Raw genomic sequence first — 16,780 nt, forward strand, 5'->3', positions numbered from 1 at the left:
ATGTGCTATGTTTTCCCTTTGGAGGAGAATTAATTAATCGTTCTTCAACGAGACACACCCAAAACACCATGTGGACTGCAAGATGTTGAACAAACTGTGACATGCAAATAATCGTGAGAATACAGTAGAAGAAAAATTAACTAAAATGTTGCTTAAAATGCTTCCATCATACCGCAAAAAGCCTAAATGATCGAACCTCTGCCGATTAGTGCAATGTTGAAAAACATATGTTAATGTTGTTCGATCGAGCAACAGAAACCGCTAAGAAGAGATAAGCGTGTGCGAAGCATGGTCGATACATTTGGCACAAGTGAAGAGCTGAGTGTTGAACCCCCTGCCAAGATTCGACAGCTGAAATAAAACGAAAATAGGTGTAGAAAGAAATGGTCGAGAGGGAAATGAATATGTTCTCTTCGTTTCGTTTTGTTTGCTTCTGCCTTGTTCTACGTCGGTTGTCAGAAAAGAAAAGGTCTTTTAGGGAGTTGCATGAATTTTGTTCTGCTTGGGTAAACTCATGTGAAACATTCACCCAACTAGCACCAGCTACGCTACAGTATAACACTTTCGTGTGAGTGTTCTGTGTGAAGGCAGCATAAAACTCACCGTGTGAGCTGATGGTGAGCTGGCTCCGATGGAACGAAACTGAAGTTGCGCGAGAAACGAGTGCGTCCATCTCTCTCGTCTCAACTTCTTTTCGAGAGTGAGTATCAAAAAAACCAACGCACCCCCGGAGCACCCGATATGGGGTGGTAACTCGCGAAAAACCGAGCCTGTTTTCGAACGGGCCTGGGAGCTGCCCATTCTTCGCGGCCAGAGAGAACTGGTTTCCAAAAGCAGGAGCAAACCGTTTTATTTTATTCCCTTTTTTTTCCTGTGTATCTTGTGCTTGGACGCCCGATGGATGGACTGCACGCTTTCCAGGGCCACCGGCTTCGCGCTGTGTGTTGCGCTGTGCGTTCGGGCCATAATGCCGCCACTCTCCTCAGTAATCGCGAGATCCCGCAGCAGTGCACAACCAGCGTACGGGCGCGGTACATGTGTGTGATCTGTTTTTATTTTTCATCTCTCGTTCGCGTTTACGCGCGCGCATCCAAGCCGGTATTTACTTCGTCATCGTCGTCTTGGTCGTCTTGGTCGTCGTCGTCGTCGCCGTCGCCGTTGTCAACGTCAATATCGTCGTCGTGGTCGTTGGCATTGCCGTTCTGCCATGACGACGCCGGCAAGTACATATTAAAGGTGCTCCATTCGATCACGTGGGAAAACGGTTTTGGGGTTTACGCATACGACGACAAGCGGAAGCATAGAGCGGGAACGACGATCGCGAAACGGACCGAATTGTGGTTTGCTTTTAATTGGAAACAAATTTTCTATCACAAAACCTGTTGGGCGATCTTATCACCACAAGAGGATTGTAGGAAGAACATGGGTTGAAGATTAATTTTGGACAAGAAAAATATTCTTGTTTTGTAATTATTTGAAAAAATACTTTCTGAAGCATTAAGATAATATCATTCTTTATTACTATTTAAATTTAAAAAAATACTACTATCCCACTGTCTGTCAAACTATCTGTCAAATTGACAAATGACAGCTCGGTGACAGTTTAGCTAATTTGCTCTTCCCTTTCTTTTCTATCATTATCAACCCATACCCGATTTCTTATCAATGTTGCTCAGTTTTTTTTCCTCTTTTTTTGGCGTCGCTTGCATACATTTTGTAGCCGAACGACAGCCAAAAAGGGGCAGCTAAAAGTAGGTGGATAATGTTCTCCAGATAGTATCAAAAACTACCGTCAGGCCCTTGTACCGACTAACCAGCATCGCTTGATCGGCGATTCCCCCTTTTTAGCATCAGCGCTCAGTCAACGGGTTAAGCTTGAGCTTCAAACACCGAAACGGCGCGATTCCGGAAACCTTCCGCTCAATAGCACGTGGGCTGAGAATTGGGACGTTCATTTTCCCATTCGCCGCTTTGCTTTCCCTTCCATTGATCGCTTTTCTTCCCCACCTCCGAGGAGGGGGGCTTGATTTCCCATTACCCATTGCCCGGTTCGTACACCTGGTCCCCGTATCGGTCGCCGTCGTCGTCGTTGTTGTTGTTTTTAACCTGTTAAACCGCACCGTGTCACCGGAAATAGTGAAGAGCCATCAGCGTAACTCGTCTTTTCAATACCAATACCGATAGGGCGTAACGTGGAGGCAGATGAAAGGAAGCGTTGGGAAAATAAAATACACCCCCTACATCGTTTGTATCAAACATACATGTGTGTGATTGTGTGTCTGTATGTGAGTGGTGAAAAAAATGCTACCTAAAAGTACAGCAAAGCAGTAAGGAAGAGTTAAGCACCATCAAAAGTGCATCCAAGTTGGAAATGTGAGTCGTGTCTTTGTGTGTCTTGTGCGCTGTGTGCAGTGGGAAAAATTGGTTTGCAAATCGGTTTGCATTTAGTAAAGGTAAAAGAAAGAAGAAAATGAACAACGGTCCTTTCCTGCACTTTGTCATTGTTGAATTGATGGGTTGACCGACTAAAAACGACGGGGGGAGTAAAACAAAAAACAAACATGGATGCTGATGAGTTTGTTTCGTTTTCTTTTAAATAAAATTTCTATCGTTGCACTAGTGCTCGTGAATGTGTGAGTGTCGTTTATGGTAGTGCATTGTTTCATTTAATGAAAGTGAAAAAGTGAAAAAGTGAAATTTTTACAAATGATCATTTAGTGAATAGTGCAGTGGCTGTGAGTTGGATTATGTTAGTTGAATAGTAAAATCATCTACTTGAGAGAAGAGGAAAAAAGATTGTTTTTGACAACTACAACATTTTTCAATGTTTCGTCAAGTTTCTACATTATAGTGTAAGTATTGTTTTAGAATTTGTTTAGTTTTGTTTATTTCTAATTTATTTTAGTGCAAAAAAGGCGTTCTGAAAAATTTTAACTATTTTTAGACACAATTAAAGCATTTTTTTAATTCATGATTTTTTTTGTAATAGTAGTAATTTGAAAAAGTATTAGTAATGAATTTCAAAGGATTTTTTATTAAATATCTCTTATCATCACGAATTCATTTTCCCTTGACGATAGTAAACTCATGTTTAAGACCATGTTTTACCGAATGTCCATAAGCTTGGACCATGGTTAAAGCATAATTTAGCAGGGAAAAGCATATGCAACTGCTCCATTTGCTCCATACACGAAATCTCCATCCATCCGTATAAAACATATCCTTCCTTCCTTTTCAATCCTCCAACCAGAACACCCTTACTCAACCCCCCCAAAGGATCCCACCCCTGCCACCCACTAGGCACACATTTGCTGACAGCCGAGCCGGTTTTGGTGTTGACATTCTGCCAAAGTACGGATGTGAATCGTTTTCGATTTCAACCTCGCTTCCGCGGGAGTTTTCTGTACCACTGACGACTGTTCAGCTTTCGTCGGTGACCCTTTCGGATCCCGACCCGATGATTTCTACCAAAAAATGCCGTATGCCATCGAACTCGACCATTTGAAGTGAGTCGTTTTTGTTTCTTCCTGTTGCCATCGGTCACAAAAAGCGATCAATCTTTCTCGCCAGCTGTGACCATTCCCGACGAAGCTGTTCCGTGTTCGATCTTCTGTGATTGGGTTTTGTGTGTGTTTTATTTTTGTTTTTTTGTCGGAATGTGATGAACATTTTCAGGTTTAGGCCTGTATTGGGAATGAAATGGAGATGAACTAATAGGCACTGTTAGGCGACTAAAGAAGACTGGCATCAAACCAATTGCAATGTGATGGATTATTTGTTGAGCTATTATGCTCCCTTCTAGCACTTGTAAGGGAAATAAAAGTATTTAAAACATTCTTCAAAGAAACTTTAACATTTCAACCAAATATTTGCTTCTTCGAAAACTTCAAATTAATAACACAAAAAAAAACATGCAAGAGACAAAAATCGATCGAAAATTTTTAAAAGAAAGTGAAGCAAAATTTAAAATCAATCGATCCGAACCATACTCCAGGCCCGGAAGCAAAATCGGGAGCTCGAGAAGCAAAAGTTGCTGGTGTGTTGTTGTTGTTTTTTTCTCATCTTTCTTCTCCGACCTACCCTCAGGAGGTTTTCGGTTTCAGGGTTTTTTTTTTGGTGCAGAACGTGCATCAACGAGCAGCCTTTTGTAGCAGCTTTTACCCCTGGAGGGCTCCACGAGAGGTCTCGCTTGTTCGTTCGCTCTCGCACCGTACCGATATGGCGTTGACGTGCTTCGAACCGATCGGTAGAGGTTTAATTAAAAATACATGTTATCTGTTTCTGTGCGGTACGGGCTTTCAAAATCCAACGCAGAGAGGGATTAGACGTGGAATGGAGTTGGTGCGGCAAAATGATCTGTTTTGCAAAATTTCCTTCTTTTTCCATGAAATTTCTGTCTGTCTGGCATTGAAGTGTGGTGATAAAATTGAAGCAAATGTGTGTGTGTTGGTTTTTTTTTCAATCACTACAATGTGGTACATTATGTGTTCGTTGTGCTGGAGATGGGTTTGATGTTATAACTAGAATGGATTGACTGCAAAAGGGCACTTCTTTCAAAATTATGGAAAACAGCACATTGTGAATGTGTTGGGACTATACGCCGTCAGACTAAATCAAATCCATTTTACATCAAGACGGTATTGCAGATCATAAATCATTTCTTCGCCATAAAACTATTTCCATAACGTTTTCGATTACGATAACAGACCCGAATGTTCTGAAGCTCATCAATGATTCAATGATGACGAGCACAAAAATGGATAGACGGTATCGATTGATTGCTGTTCTCTAGAGTGCAGACGAGTCAGTTCAGAGTGTTTGTGCGGTTTATGTAAGACAAAGAATTTTCCACGAAAACACAAAATTTAAAGAGATGAAAGTGATTTAAAAATCATTCAAATTTTGAAGCATCTAAATCTTTGTTCACATTCTCTTTTTATTACATTTTCAATTTTCCATTTATGAGTTCTTAACTTATGTACTTATAATTTCATACATCTATGATGAATTTTTAAACGATTTTATATTTCCTTAAACAAAGTTTTTACAGCTACGAAAACGAATGGAGGATTTCGTTCTGTATACCTTCCTGAAGAAGATGTTAATAGAATCGAATATTTCAAGACTTTCTTCATAGAATGCGATTGTCTATGAAAAGCATATGTCTACTAAAGACATGATTTTATTAAAGATAGTTTGAAATTTTCCACTCTGTCAATATTTGTTCTTGCCAACTGCAAATAGTCAGTTCATATGCAAGACGTGCTGGAATGTTAAATCTTGACTTGTGGAATTCTGAATGGTTCATGAGAAGTGCAATTCTTGAAATTCGGTAAGCTTCTTTTATATTTTTGTTCTCTAATGTTGATATTATTTTATGTGTCATAATTCTTTTGTATTCCTGGAATTCACAGTTTTCTTACTAGTCTTTCTGGGTCAGAAAGACATCTATATTAATCCCATTGAATTGTCTCAGAGGACTTTATCCTGGTTTGCCATTCGAAAAATCCTTGGCAACCGATCCTACACTCGGCCTCGGGGTACAAAGATTGTCGTTATTTGGGTTGCAAACCAGGGAAACACATCTTTTCTCAATGAAAAATAGACGCATCATAATCTTCTATTTCTATTCATACTTTTGCAGTGTTTTGGGTAATCTCTCTTGATGTCGTACATGGTGTACTTAAGAAGGACGTATGTATGTGTCCTCAAAATTGCGTTGCAATACTTTGATTTTTTATCCCTCTGCAGAGTTGAATATCACCTAGGTTCAGTGTCTGCCTATTATCCATAACCTAAAACCATTAGGTTTAGATGAAGGATGAAGATGAGATGAAAGCATGCCTTTGAAATTTAAGTCTCTTCGAGCCGTATCAGTAGTAACATAACCTTAAAACTTATTAAAATATACTGGACTTAGTGTCCTTCAAGGTTAACATACATTACAAGATTAATTTTAGCACCGCTTTGCCATATTATATTATATGTTTTATATTATTTTAATTTTGTTCAATACAATTTGTACCAAATAACCATTGACGCTATATTTGAGATTTGGATTACTCAAAGGTCTTATTCTGCTGATACTCGAACCATGTTGAGTAGCTCATTATTGATTATATAATATGAATATCCTGATAAGCTGTAAAGCTAAACTATTTTAGGTTGGATCAATTTTTATAACCACGTTTCTAACATAAGAGAGAATTTTGAATTGAATGACATATAATTATTTTGTGTATTTGATAATTTGATTTTGTTTAGCTCTGATTTTATGAAGTATAAAGATTTTGTTTCCATTCTTTCCAGTTGTTTTTAACTATAACATCCCATAATAGGTCTCTAATATTTAATCATAGCGTAATTTTGTATTCCTTTACTGAAATTCCGTTATCAACCCAATTTCCCAATCCCACAAACCGTTTACGCTACCTGGTCACACGCCACATTTAACTTGATCTGCGTTTGAAAAATTACATCCCATCAATCAGATTTATTCACCATAATTGGGTACGAGATTCGGTTGAAAAACCCATGTAAACTAACACCAGCGGTGTGCCCGATGAACGGATACCGGGCGGGGTCAACAACACGGCACGGGAAGGTTGACGCAAAACGCGTCACTGTTTAAAATGTCACGCCGCGGATACGCATTTTGCGCACCGTTCCAGGCCGACCGACACAACGGCCGGCACGGTTCAGGATGTTTGAAATTGAGTCGAACGTCTTATCCAACACCACGACCAACCAGTTCTAAGTGTGTTTGCTATACGATACTTTACCGGGCCACGCGGATCCAATGGCCCGATCGGCGTGCATTGACTAATGCTCGATGGTGTTGAATTTCGTTTCGGTTGCTTATAGCCCAACCAGACAAAAAACCCCGTGGGGTGACGATGCTGTGGGGATGCGTACCCAAAGAGAACCCGATCCAATCTCGACCGGAGACATAAACTGGTTGCCGTTTGGAATAAGGGCCTTTTTAAGGGTGTTTTGTTTTGTTTGGCAAAAGGTGCTGAAAATGGGAAAACATTGTAGCAGGTAAGAGGACACAAGCAATAATGTTTTTTTCCCTTCCTCTTCTGTTTGTTTAATTCGTGCGTAAACTGTTATTTTAATCATAATGTCCAAAAGGTAGTAAAACAAAAAAGCAAGTGATAAGTGGGTTGAAAAATTGTGTCACCATCCGATACCTTCTTCGAACTTTATTGCTTTCTTATGCAATTGGATGCTGCTGGAACCGTTACAGCAAAACTCCCTCTCGCCACAAGAAAAAAAAAACCCCGAGCCAAATCCGATACGGTCAACAATCGGACCAGGTTTCGTATTTCGACGGTATTTGGCGGAAGATCGTATTTTCATTACATCGGTTGAGTAATGCGCACTGTTCTGTTATTTGCTCTCCGAAAAAAAAGTTGGATGCTAACTGTCCACAAACAAAGACGATCATTCGTCCAGCAAGATATTTGTTTACACGCGACATGTGATGCCCTTTCTACTCTCTAGCACGTTTTCATTAAAAGTGAGGAAAGGTAGCAACAACAACAAAAAAACCCCCCCGGGGCCAATCGTCTTTCATTTTGTTTGAGTCGCAAAAAAACAAAGTTGCTTAAAGGAGAGCAAGCGCACCGAACTGGTCTGAGCGCTTTTAGGCAAAAGGTTAAGTCTGTGTTAACCTCAAAAAAAAGCACACAGCTTCCAACTATCCAGCGTGATACGGAAACCACGATCATGCATTTGCGAGCGTATCGAATCGTGGAAGAAGATTGATTGGTTTGGCTTTGTTTGAATTCCAACGTATTTAAAGTACCGGAAGTTTGTGTAGACGAAAGAGCGAACGAGAGAAAGATCAATAAAACGGTCCATCGATCATGAGCTGATCAGGCTCGATCACATCGAATGTAATAAAAATATTACTCTCCTTCAAAAAAAAAAAAAAAAAATAGGTAAACAAATATTTTGATTTCTGATCCCATTTTGTATCACCCAGACTGAAAGTCCGGAACTTTAAAACTTTACGAGCCCCGTCATCGAACTGGGCCGCTTATTTGTGACCATCTAGGAAACGGGTGATTCACGCTAATGACTTCAAATTTGGTGATACATTTTTATAGTTTTACTTCTAGCTGTGTGGATGTGAGGGCACACTTCCAAAGCCCTGTCCATGGCTGGACTCCATAAAATGTGATGAAAAAAGATGAAGCAACATAATTACGATCGTAATGGGAAATGGCGTCAAAAAGCAAAAAAAAAAGAAAACCTTTTTTCTCCAAACTATATCGCCCGCCCTGATGGGTAGCGAAGTCGTTTTGGGTTCGATTTTATTATCTTCCACCTTTTTTTTTATTTCTGCTTCTTCCTCACAGTGCCACCTTACAAATCTTTTGACCTTTACCTTTTGCTTTTTTGTATCCTTGTTGTGGAAAGTGGGTGGCCCGTTCCCGATCGTCCTGGAATCCCCGTCGGTTGGGTGAAAAGCAACTAAAAAAAGGGGCAGAAAGGATATGGTAAATATTTTACATGGAAAGCACTTCACATGCTGAAACATGACTTGAATCATGGTGAAACATCCCCATCATGTAAGGTCCTTCCAGCATAAAGACTTGGTGGAAAATCTTGGATTTCTTTTTTCGTTTATTTGCTCCCATTCTAATGGTGGAAAACATTCTACTTATTCTGCTCCTTTACGGTAGGTTACGGTCATCGTATGTTTGATCTTCATTTTGTTTCCTTTTGTGGGATTGCTGCTGCTGCTTCTCCGTAGTTCTCCTTTCGAACTTCCAGATTTTCGACTTATTCAGAATACTCAACCCAACACTGCACACATCCCAAAGTGTAGTGTGATTTGTATGCGGTGGTTTCTATTTGCCTTCGCCTTCGTTGCCTTACCCACAAAACCATCTACTCCTAGCGTTACTGATTTGATTCCACTTTTGTGCGTTTTTACTTCCAGGAATGACCAAAATGATTCAACGGAAGCTGCCACGGGCTGTTTTAACGATATTAACAGGTAAGTGGTTCCTTTGCAGCTTCTTCAAACCTTTCCCCCGTTTACGGTTCGCCACCTAAGGTAATGCCGAGAGCATTGAATGACATTTCGGCATCAGTACTGAAAGATGGAAAGTGTCCGATGGGTTACCTTGAAGAGGTCCTGTTTTTTTTGTGTGCGTTGCCTTATCTAGGTGTGGCATTCCTTCCTGCGCATAACCTTCGCATACCTGGCGCCAAAGTCAACGACAACCTTTCGGGTGATGCCGTATCGGCTAATGTAATGCAAGCACCATTTTCTTCGGTGTCCTTTTCATAAACCACCCGCCGTGGAGTGATTGCTGTTGAAAGAGGAATGTTCAAGAAATCAGGATACCTTTCCGCTATCCCTGCGCTTCTGCTCCATGTGTAGGGTAAAGCGCCAGATTACAAACAATGCGCTCGCACCTTTCATTACATTTCCCACTTACAAAGTTCAGCTGACCACCGATGACGAAGCGATGTGTCATCACGGGAATATTTTGTTTCCATATCAGTTTCTACTTTGCTGGTTTCCTTTGACTATTAAAGCAGTTTGTTTGTGCTTTGACTTCTGTCGTTTGTGCCGCGGGTCGAAGCCCCTCGTCATGGTATTGGGTCGAAGCGGAAGGAGTAGTTTCTGATAGTGATGCGCTACGACCCTACATATGCCCAAAGAACACCCAACACGGATATAAAGATGTCCTCGGAAAGCGTTTGATGTGCTGTTTGATGATGTTTCATTTACTGAATCAATGTGGCGCACTGTTCCATATTCTTTTGCCCGTAAGAGATGTCCCGACAGCGATTAACGTGCCGATTGAGTGGTAGAATAGCGTATCTATAGTGGTTGGAATTAAAAGTCACTTTTGGGATTGGGAAGCGATGACGCATCGGAGATTTGAAAACACTGTCGGTGGGCATGTTTTAAGCAGAAGGATCAATGGATTTTTCTTTAGAATTTCTTTGAAGAAGAATTCTGGCTCGGGCCGTTTGGCTTATCTTTTCCCGAATATGTGTATTTGAGAAAGTTTTTAATTAGTTTAATCTATTTAGTTTTTTTTTTTTATTTTTAGCTCGAAGTTTTCCGAAGAAATCTTTAAATATTCTACAAATACCAAAATGTTTGTAGTGTAAATATGAAATAGGCCCATTGAAGATTGGTAAATTTGTGAAACACAATTTTCAATGAGATTCGTTGCAGCGAATGTCATTTATCTCGAATGTTATAGCAAATATAAAACGGAGTATATTTTTTAATAATAACCAGTATAATTTAGTCCAGATGGAAAACATAAATTTCGTTTACAATTTTAGGTACGAGAAGTGATAATAATTTTAAATGCATTAAATATACTTTAGAATTTTTTCACAAATGTTTACGCGTCTAAACTAATATGACTTTTGAGAGACTTCGATCAAAGAAAATGGACAGCTTTTAATTAATGAATACTGAATGACTGAGTGGCACATCGAACTAACATTGTTCATTATAAAGATATCTTGCCAGAATTCCTCAATTATTGTTTAAAGCATTTAATTCTGGACTTGGCAATAATATTAAATTGATATAACTTCATTCATTCTACATGTTTTCATTCTACATGAAAACGAAGTTTACAGTATATGAAGTGCTAGTCTAATATATGTACTAACTGTATTGGTCAGAGTTTTCATGAGGCCATGTTAATTATATGAAAGTCAAGCAGAGTCATTAACTTCTTCGTGTTGGAAAATATGTCCCAGATCCATTAAAACAAAACATTGCTTTAACCGAAATCGACGGATATTCAATAAACTAATTTACTTCGTCGAAGAACTATCCCTTGAGCTACTTCAGCTAAATGTGCCAAAATTATATTCAATCGTAGTGTAAAATTTTGAGTAGAATTTCTGCTCTCTCTCCAGAGCACGAACATATTTAAGGTTCTTAAAATAATTTTATCATCAACATATGCCAAATCCAAATATCTTCTTCTTCTTGGCTTAACGACCTTATAGGTCACGCCGGCCATTTCTGGCTTACTAGACTTATTTTACCACGTAGCCGGATAGTCAGTCCTTGCTACGGGGGGACGGTCCGGATGGGATTTGAACCCGGTCCGGCCGTGTGGACTGGCGCCGTTTATCACATGCACCACCGGACCGCCCGAAATCCAAATATATTATATTCAAATATTCAATATTCAAAATTTTGAGTAACAAAAGTGTTCAAGTAAATGTTTAAAATATTTTTTTAAACATTTAAAATATTTGCATTAAAAGTTAAACACCGAACCTAATCCGATTAGGTTAATACTAAAGCAAGCTATCTAATTAACAAATGCTTATTGATTTTTTTTCCTTCCTTCACCACCACCGTTCCATTCGCAGTAAAGGACTCTTTTGTGAAGGATAATAATTATCGCACCATAAATAATACACTCTCACGGTAAAAGTATATCCCACCGTCAGGGTACAATCGACCCGTCCGGAAAAGACCGGAGTACCCGGCTATCGAATTACCCACCGTCGATAATGCAGAGCTTTTCGCGAATCTTCACACACCATCAATAAAACGATCCTTGCGAATCAATTACAGACCCTCTCCGCACAGCACCATCTTGTACCTGTCCCGCGGTACCATCCGGCCAACACGTGCCCATGGTCATGTAGAATCAGGTCCGAGAAGGCGAAAGTCATCGATCTTGCGTCACCCCGGGATCGGGATACGTACCGTTCTTCCCGGAACGGAAGTTAATCGAGAGTGCGGAAAGGAAAACTAATTTATTCCCGCGAGAAGGCTGTCGACGGTTAGCCACCGGGCGTTGGCGTCTTCGCTGGCGGTGCCTGGTGTGTCTGGGGAGGGTAGAACATATTTTCCACTTGTTCGCGGGTTGATTAATAACCTGCCTCACCTGCTGTGGAAGCTGTGGATGGGAAGGATGGATACCGATCTGCCTTTCGGTCGAGCGGTTTGCTAACGACCCATCCGGCTTGTCTCCCGTGTACCCGGGCGCGGCACACCTCAGGACTACCTCTTCTCGCTTATGGAAAGGTTGGTTTGGCATTATTATCAGCCAGTTTCCAACTTCCGAGCGAGGTGACACTTTGCCACGTCAGCAAAACTGTCCTGCAAATGGTGTGTCTTGCGTTCGTTAGCCTTTTCCGCCGTAGCCCAATTCCGTACGGACCTCCGTTTCGGGCCCAAGGTTTGAGGGATTGGGTCGAATGGTTTCGTGTGATCCTGCGTTAATGGCAACCGTTGGGTTGAGGTTATGAAAATGAAAATCCAAACTCCACGACTTCTCGTTGCACATTACTGGTTGATGCTTTGGAAATGGTCCTGCTCACTCCAGAACAATTCTCCACTTCTTCAATACCCTTGCCAGGTGAAAGGAACATCCCGACTCCCGGGGTACGTGCTTTGGTGATGTCTGATTAACTCCACCGTGTTCGATAGTGGAGCAGGAAGTTGAAGTTACGATCGAGCACCACTATTAATTAGTTTGTTTCGATCACAAGCCAAGGGTACGGGAATACACCGGGTACTTCAACCTCAGCAGGTGTACGTACACAGCATGAATTGCGTGAATTCAGCACCGTGTCGGTACGAGCCGATTTACACTCACCTCGCAGCGAAGGTGTCAACGAAAGTGGTTCGACAGGGTAATTTAATTAACACGGTGCTGGACACGGTACGGCAGTAGGCAAACAATTAATGCAACCAATTGAGGCTGAAAGCGCCCCCGAAGAATGCGCCTATTAGCGTGCGTTTTCGGGATGGGTGTGCATTTATGCGATGGTTTAGATGGTAGTGTAAGCGATGCAAAACGTTTGTTTGGTTCGTAAAATTCAAATTAGCACACGTATTGAGGAATAACTGGGATGGAGATTGTTTTGTTTGAAATGCAACAATTTGGTGCTGTGTAATGATAGGGAATTTAAAATGGAAAAAAATTGGAATCGGTTTGAATTGAATACGAGAAATAAGTTTTAAAATTTAAATTCATAATTTGTCTGATTCGTTCTTTAAAACACATAGCTCCTATTAATTCTGGACGGATTCTTCTTTCTCCGTTGACAGTGTTTTTTTCCTTTGATAACAGGTTGGTTCATAATCAGAGCCTTGATTGCCTGTGTAGAGTAGACTTGTCAGTCTATATCTATGTTTTGTAGGTTTTCTTATTCCTGTCTTTTTAATCTTTGATTTGTTTTGTTTAGTTTATTATATTCTTGTTTCTTTTCTTTGTCATGTATTCTGTTAGTCTTTGGTTTGTTTGTTTTCCGTTTATTTGGAATTTACTTGTACCATAGAAAATATTTTATTAATTTTTTACTAAATTGTTCCAATTCACATTTACATAATTTTATTTTGCCTTAAAACTACTTTTTTTAATTGAATTTATATAAATTCCGGATTAAATATTGTTTTTTTTTTTCAAAGTAACCATGTAACAAAGTAATGTAAATCAAAGCAATGATAAAAACTAAAATTATTTTAAGCAAATATTATTTTTATAAAACAAACAGTTAAATAATTACAATAATCTATTAGTCGCGATAAAGTCGCGAAGATAAAGTAATATTCCCAGATGGGAACATATTAACATCTTACGAGGAGAACATAAATAGATACACATATAAAACTATTACAACACACTACCGGATAAAATATTCATAAGTTTGGATTAATTTATCCACTTTATTCATAGCATTTCATTACAGCGATAAATGACATTGGGTTGATTGGTTTATTTGCTTTAATTATGTTATCGCGCGCGATCTCCCCAAAAACCCAACAACATGCATCAAATCTTGCCCGAATGACTCGTAATGAACCTCCTTCCCGTTTAGGCTAAGGGTCGTGTTTTGTTTTACAAATTGCGCGCCCATTTTCCCAATAACTATTTTCGCCCCATTTGGTTGTCTGCCTTCTTAGTTGCCGGCCGCCTCTTCTGGTGAGTGCCTGAGGGTGCACTTTGTGAGGGTTTTATTATTGCTGTCCCAGTGGGACCGTATAGCATTAAATATCCTAGCAACAATAATAATCTGCCTCAGTTTCAGCGATCGGCCAGTTTCGCCGACGGGTGCTGATCCAGATCATCTCACCGTTCTTTCCGCCCCGGTGAAAGGATCTCCCTTTCGAAGGTACCGTACGGGCCGAGTTGTGAAAGTCTTGGGGCTTTCACCTTGTCAGGTTGAGGAGAGTTATAAGAACAAATGGATAAACACGTACCAGCTGAAATATACACTGGCACACACATACGCACACCAGCAAAAGCGAAAGGAGTAACGCAAACACCAAACCTCTTAAAAACCGAGTCACTTCAGGAGTGGCGCGCGAAGGAGATATAATATATGCCGCTGGAAGGATAATAAACTTTTATTGTTATGATGATTGTGTGTTTCATCCGCCTAGTTTTTATTCGCCCTGTTCTAAGACCCACAGCAACCCTACAGCAACTACGGCCTTAAAGTTGTGTTCCATCTCTCTTTCTCTTTCTTTAGTGGCCCTTTTGCGCGTACGCATCGTTCCCTACTGTTGTCATGTAGTGCAAGTGTAACGCACCCCGTAACGGTTGCACTTCAGCTTGTAAACCACGTGCGGGCGAGTCGGTATAGTGCTTCCGTCTTCGGTACCGACAGCAGGCCGGAAGGTCAGCAAATGGACACGGGTTTGTGAAGCAGCCGGGAAGCTGAAGTCACGGTCTGTTCGGTTTTTTTGCTCCAGCCAACACCATCGACGGATGACGCCATCTTTCCGTTCCGGTGATGCGCCCGAAAAGTGGGCAAAGAGTGAACGAAACACACCGGAACCCACCTGAAGAAAAGGCTTACAGTTGTGGGTTGAGGGTTGAGTTTTGGGGATTTGTTTCTGAACCAGTGTTAAAGGTACGTTTTTGGTCCTTTTCGGTTGTTTCTGCCCAGAAATAGGATGAACAAGGGGGGGAGGAAAAGAACATGCGGTGTATCACCTGTCGGCCGTTCGAAGAAATAACTTTGCCGCTTTTATTGCAATGTTCTTGTTCCGTCCATTTACTTTTCTAATGCCATCGTGAACTCCAATCGGAAGGGGATCGGAAGCTAAGAAACGCTAGACATTGAAAAAGGCTGACCTTCTGGGTCTGTGATGAAGGTTCTGGGCGATTTCCAGCAAAAAAAAGATACATGTACTGGCAATGTTTTGAAGACTTTAAATTAACTCGCGAGCAGAAATTAAAGAAAATGTTAGAGGATGATATTTGATATTTGTATATATTTGTAAATATTTGTAGATATTTGTATATCTTTTATAACGATTTGTTCGAACAACAAACTGTGTGGTGGTGATTTTTTTCTAATGCAACTTGTTAGTACTTCATTTGACGTATAACAAGTTTTTTTCCCATGCAATTTGTGACACAAAGAAATCAGTCTGTAGAACAATATTGGTTTTACTCGAAGTTTGTTGATCTTTTTTTATGGTCAGAAGAAATCGTTGAAAAAATCTTTTTAAATTAACAATGTGACAATGTAAATCTTGTCCGTTTGTACGTATTTTACTTCATGCCGCGGTTAACCAACATTTGGTGTCCTTTTGCATGAATGAAACCAATCCAAACGCCAACAAACGCTGTAAATGTAAATTGAAAAAATGGCAAGTAAACATAATTCACAAACCCAACAAGGTAAAATGAATCATTAAGTACAGTTTTTAATTTCCAAAAAGGAATCACCGGGAACACATTAAGCGTGCGGCACATTTCATTGCTTTCGGTCGAATTTGCAACATAATGTTACTTGTTGTAGGTGAATGTAATAAAAATAGTCGCACTGTTGGCCGGCCCGGAAGAGGCACACATCAACAGGACCATGCATTTATTATCTGGAATTTAATTAATCACTCGTATTAAATCGATCAACGTTTGTGGCCTGATACCGGTGCATTCAGGCGATGCAATTGCCACTGGTGATGGTAGCTTCATCGAATCGAAAATCTGCGTACGCAATACCGAAGCAACATCAGCAAAGCCATGGCAAATCATTACCGTTTTGCGCATTCTTGCCACGCGAAGCGAGGATTTTCGACCGGGACGACCAGCGCCTCCAAGAGAAGTTGTATTAACTCCCGGAACGACTGCGACCGGAAACTATGCTCAGCTACCGGAAGAGGAATCGAAATTGAATTCGTCCAGCAAAAGCCTGAAGTTTTCTGTTTTTAGCTGGGAATGAATTTTTAATCCCTCCCCTCTTTAGCTCTCGCTCCAACATCTCCCCCTCCGGTAAAGCTCCGGTCGGAAGCGGATGATGAAGAAGCTTGTCCCCTAGTAAGCAAGACGTAAAGGAAGCAAAAACGATAAACGGGAGAAGAGCAACAACAACAAAAATAGCGAAACACAGAGAAATAAATATCCATTTCGTAGACGAAACAAAACAAAAAACAAAAAAAAACAACACAAAAAAAATGTCCTACCAAACACGGTGGGCACGTTACGAAGCTGTAAAAAATTAATTACACACTCATTAGTATGCCGATTGGATTGCTCTCGGAATCTCATTTCGCGTTGACAATATTGCGTGGTATTTAAACATTTAACGCAAATATCGATCGACCACTTTCGAGCACCCTTCGTGTGATACTTTTTCGACCACGCCTCGGCTTGCAAATATTCGTTTGTTGGTTGAGAGGTGGTTTATTGTTGTTCTTTCTCCCTTGTAAGCAAATGGTGCCTTATTTTACGTAGGGACAGCACTATCGAAATTTTTGGTTCGACATTACATGCGTTTCATCGCCGGAAGGTGGCGAACGATT

At 40.4% G+C, this 16,780-nt stretch overlaps 1 protein-coding gene across 3 annotated transcripts in view; it reads left to right on the forward strand.

Moving 5' to 3' along the window:
* The first annotated feature begins 777 nt into the window (after nt 1–777).
* LOC125766954 (nephrin-like) overlaps nt 778–16,780 on the forward strand; it is a 264,053-nt gene continuing 248,050 nt past the window's right edge. The window contains exons 1-3 of one of the 3 annotated variants that reach the window (XM_049433078.1): nt 778–1,236; nt 2,185–2,852; nt 8,954–9,010. In XM_049433078.1, the coding sequence (XP_049289035.1) occupies nt 8,956–9,010 (55 nt within the window). In that variant the 5' untranslated portion in view covers nt 778–1,236; nt 2,185–2,852; nt 8,954–8,955. Of the gene's footprint in view, nt 2,853–8,953; nt 9,011–16,780 lie in introns of all 3 variants that reach the window. The other 2 variants (XM_049433079.1, XM_049433080.1) reach the window with 2 other exon arrangements.

Source organism: Anopheles funestus, chromosome 3RL (genome assembly GCF_943734845.2).
Source record: "Anopheles funestus chromosome 3RL, idAnoFuneDA-416_04, whole genome shotgun sequence".
NCBI lineage: Eukaryota > Metazoa > Arthropoda > Insecta > Diptera > Culicidae > Anopheles > Anopheles funestus.